This window comes from Ipomoea triloba, chromosome 9 (assembly GCF_003576645.1).
Source record: "Ipomoea triloba cultivar NCNSP0323 chromosome 9, ASM357664v1".
NCBI lineage: Eukaryota > Viridiplantae > Streptophyta > Magnoliopsida > Solanales > Convolvulaceae > Ipomoea > Ipomoea triloba.
In genome coordinates this window covers 16,002,377-16,007,103 of record NC_044924.1, presented here as the reverse complement: position 1 = coordinate 16,007,103, position 4,727 = coordinate 16,002,377, and the positions used below count along the sequence as shown (strand labels likewise).

The window sequence follows — 4,727 nt, the reverse complement described above, 5'->3', positions numbered from 1 at the left end:
CGAATGATAACTCTAGGAACAGAGGACAAAAATGATAAGTAGGAAACCTAATTGATGTTTGGAAACAAGAATGAATTGAAAATCAAAATAGGAGAAAGAAGGAATTGGCTTTGATTAGCCTTTGAATTGATTCTGAAGGGAATGAATCGAATGAATAAGTTTGAAGGGTTAGGGTCCTTTATATAGGTGTAGGACCTGACCCCACAGGAATATAATATTACATCAATAATTCAATACAATAATTCAATACAAATAATATTTAATTCGGGGTTGATCTTGGACTGAGCTGTAATTCTGATTGAGCTTCATGTATGATCTGGATAACCATATATTTTGGGCCTCATATCTTTATGGGCCATAGTACCATATCCAACAGCTTCGATCGTTCCAGATAGTTGACCGATCACCAACCGGGAATCCGACCGTAACCTCAGTCGGTCGGCCTTCATCTGCTTAGCCAACCGTATTCCGCCTAAGAGTGCTTCGTACTCTGCTTCGTTGTTGGTGGGTCGAAACTTAGAGATCAAAGCTTGATAAATTTTGAAACCTTCAGGAGATGTGAGTACGATTCCTCCTCCGCATCCTTTCTTGTTGGACGACCCGTCAGTAGAAGCTTCCCACCATGGTTCCTCTAGGGCGGTCGGTTGGTCCGGCTCCGGGTCCCGCGCGGTACACTCAACAATGAAGTCCGCCAACGCTTGGGCTTTGATGGCAGGGCGCGGCTTATACTCAATCGCAAACTGGGTAAGCATCATAGGGCGCGGCTTATACTCAATCGCAAACTGGGTAAGCATCATGGCCCATTTGATCAGCCGCCCCGACGACTGGGTAAGCATCATGGCCCATTTGATCAGCCGCCCCGACGATGTTGGATTTCTGAGAATCGTTCCAAGTGGTTGGTCGGTCAAGACTACCACCGGATGAGCCTGAAAGTAGGCTGCAAGTTTCCAAGCGGTCACCCAGAGTGCAAATGCGGTCTTCTCAAACTTGGTGTATCGCAGCTCTAGTCTTTGGAGAGCCTTACTGACATAGTAGATCGGCTTCTGGACTCCCTTTGTTTCCTCCCGTACGAGCACTGAACTGACCGCCCGGTCGGACACCGCTAAGTAGATGAAAAGTGCCTCATCTTTCTCCGGCTTGGACAAAACTGGTGATGAGCTCAAGTAGGCCTTCAGGTCGTCGAACGCTGATTAACATGTTGGTGTCCATTCGAACCATTAGACTTCTTCAGTATTTGAAAGAAAGGTAGAGATTTCTCAGCTGCTTTAGACAAGAAACGACTGAGTGCTGCTAGTCGACCGGTCAGTCGTTGGACGTCTTTGACCGATCAGGGTGGTTGCATCTCCATGATCGCTATGACCTTCTCGGGATTTTGCTCGATCCCCCGCCCCGTCATCATGAACCCTAAGAATTTTCCCGTCTCGACAGCTAAAGCACACTTACTTGGGTTCAAACGCAGGTTGAAGGTTTCCATCACCTTGAATGCCCGGGCCAGGTCGGTAGGATGAGTTTCTTTCGATCGGCTCTTGACGAGCATGTCGTCCACATACGCCTCTATGGTCGACCCGAGCAATCCTTTGAATAACTTGTTCACCATCCTTTGGTAGGTGGCTCCAGAGTTTCGTAGACCGAACGCCATCACCACGTAACAAAATACTCCATCTGGGGTTATGAAAGCAGTCTTCTCTTCGTCTTCTTTGCTCGTGAAAATTTGATAGTAACCTTTGAAGGCATCCATGAAACTTAACAGCTCACACCCGGCCGTCTCATCAACCATCTGGTCGGGATTTGGTAAGGGGTATGGATCCTTCGGGCATGCCTTGTTTAAATCAGTGTAGTTTACGCACATTCTCCATGTAGGTGGTTTAGGTGCCAAGACTACATTGGCCAACCACACCGGGTAGAGGACCTCTCTGATGTGCCCGACCGTCAAGAGGGTGGCGGTCTCCTTCTTCACGAACTCTCTTCTTTCACTTGACAAGTGTCTCTTCTTTTGCTTAACCGGTTTGAAACCCGGTTGGATGGATAATCGGTGACATATGACCGACCGGTCGACACCAGGCATGTCCTCCGGTCCCCAAGCGAAGATATTTTTGAACTTCTGTAAAACTTTGATAATGTTCTCTCGTAGATCTATCGGGAGGTTCCAACCGATCTTGACCATCCGCTCAAGTCGGCTAGGGTCGAGCATAATTTCTTCCACGCTGGTTGCAGCTTCTCCTTGACTTCTCCTTGGTCGACTTGTTGAGAGATGGTGTGAATCCTTGCATCCTCACGATCGGACTGCTTCACTGCCTGCACGTAGCACTAACGAGTCGCTCGCTGGTCTCCTCGAACCACTCCGATCCCGTTGGGTGTGTGGAATTTCATGCACAAGTGATTCATCAAAATGACAGCGGCTGCTTGGGAGATGCCGGGTCGACCAAGTATTGCATTGTGAATACATTTCAACTTGACCACCACAAACTCCATGGTAGTCATCAAGACGTTCGGCTGGGTGCCTAACTCCACATTCAGACTGATCACTCCTTCTGCCTCTATGGAGTCGCCTGTGAAACCAGACAACGGGGTCCGTATGGGGGTCAACTGGTTGGTCGACAGACCTAGTTGGGTGAAGACGTCGAAGTATAAAATGTTTACTGAACTTCCCGTGTCAACTAGTATTCTCTGGACGTCCGTCCCATTGATGTCCATTGTGATGACGAGCGAGTCGCTGTGGGCTTCCCCGTGGATGGAAAGATCCTCGTCAGTGAAGAATATCGACTCTACACGTTTTTTCTTCTCCCGGGGTTCCGAGTGGACCGACCCGACGTACAAATTTCTCGCCCATTGCTTTCTTTGGCGAGAAGAGTCTCCTCCTTCTGGTCCCCCATAGATAACATGAATAACTGGCTTCTTTCCGGCCGCCTTGTCGTCACTTGACCCGTGCGGACCAGGCGCCTTCGATTGCTCCTTCGTGTTCCTCTTCCAGACGTTCTTTTTGAACTTTCCTTTGTCCCGTTCGTCTTTCTTTACGAACTGCTCCAATTCTCCATTTTGAATGAGTTGCTCAATAACCAGACGTAGGGCGATACACTCCGATGTCTCATGACCCTTCGTTTTGTGAAAAGCACAGTATTTGTTCTTGTCTGGTCCTTCAGGTACCGGGTCGGGTGGATGGACCAAGTTGCATTGCTCGGCATATTGCAAGACTTCCACCAGGGGTTTGGTTAACGGAGTGAATCGCGGTCCATCCTCCGGTCGGCCACGTTGCTTAAAACGCTGTCGATCTTTCCTCGGGTCGTGACCTCTATCCCGACCGACCGGTTGTTCTTCTCGTCTCTTAGCCATGTTAGCCTCTGTAGCGTCCGCATGGTGCCTGGCCCGGGTAATTGCCTCTTTGTAAGTTTTGGGGGGATGGACAACGAGGTCGTAGTAGAGCGGCCCAGAACGGAGCGACGTGAGGAGAGCTTGGATTGCTGCCTGGTCCTCCATTGGTTCGACCTGGTTGATCTCACGATCCCATTTGTGCAAGAAAGCAGACAGGGTCTCCCCCGGGTCCTGCTTGACTCCATTCAGATAGGTGTAAGGCTTCTTTTTCGATCTACTGACTGCGAACCGCCTCATGAACTTGTTAGCTAGCTGGCTGAAGTTTCCAATCGACCGAGGTTCCAACTTCCTGAACCACTCGGCCGCTTTGACTACCAAAGTGGCAAAGAAAGCTCTGCATATGACTGCATCAGTCACTCCCAACATCAACATGTTGCCATAGTACATGTCGATGTGTTCTTGAGGGTCGGACCGACCGATGTAGGTCCGCATCATCGGGATCCTAAGATCTTGTGGGTAATGCGCGCTCATGACATCGTCAGTGAAGGGTGTGGCGATCAGTGGACTTGGTGGCTCTTTATCTGCACAGTTCTTTTCACGAAGCTCACGTTGTAAGCGGTCGATTCTCTCTTGCATCCTAGCCAACTGACGACGAGGACTATCCTCCCTTCTTGGACGTTGCTCTCTCATGTCCGGTCGGTCACCAACCCGACCAGCCAGTCGACCTGTCCTGTCTTCCCCTCTGGATCGCGACGCGCTCCCAGTACTGCTTTTCTCCGTTTCTGTAGTCCTTCGTGGTCTTTGCCTCGGTCGGTCATGGTCATCTTGAGCCCCTAATCGAGACTTAGCGCTCTTCCAAATGCGATCCAATGCACTCCTACGTTGAGCAGCATCAGGTTGACTATGATCTTGATGTTCTTCTTGGTCGGGTCTTCGCGATCGATCTGCTGACTGGACCTCTTCTGGGTCACGATCTCGGGGTGGCAGATGCGACTGCCTTTGGGAAGGTTGAGCTACCGGTTTCTGCTGTTCTACAACAGGAATTTGAGGGGTCACCATCACTTGAGGAATTGGCGTCATGACATAGTACTCGGGAGTCCCAGGCCACGGTTGATACAGTTGAGCAAATCCTTGCGGTGGTGTCCCTTGAGCGGGGTTCCCTCCAAGCGCTCCTGGTGTTGGGGGCGGCATCTGACCAGTTGGGGGTAGCATAGCGTACGCCATTGGCATATGAAGATTTGGGTTGGTTGCGCCATTCATTAGTGAAATGGCGGGGTGGAAATTTGCGTTTCCAGCTTGCTGGTCGGGGTTCTGATCGACTGGTTGGGTGGTTTGCGTATCATGTCTTGCATGGTTTGAGGTGAGCTCGTTCATCAAGCCTCTCGACCGATCCAACTGTCGACGTAGATCATCCTCGG

At 50.2% G+C, this 4,727-nt stretch overlaps 1 protein-coding gene across 1 annotated transcript; it reads right to left on the bottom strand.

The window, feature by feature from the left end:
• Nucleotides 1-305: 305 nt before the first annotated feature.
• Nucleotides 306-2,164, bottom strand: LOC116029621. The gene is made up of 2 exons (XM_031271669.1): nucleotides 1,444-2,164; nucleotides 306-1,186 (listed from the first exon to the last, which is right to left on the bottom strand). The coding sequence occupies exons 1-2, from the start codon at nucleotides 2,162-2,164 to the stop codon at nucleotides 306-308; spliced, it is 1,602 nt and encodes a 533-aa protein (XP_031127529.1).
• Nucleotides 2,165-4,727: the final 2,563 nt, after the last annotated feature.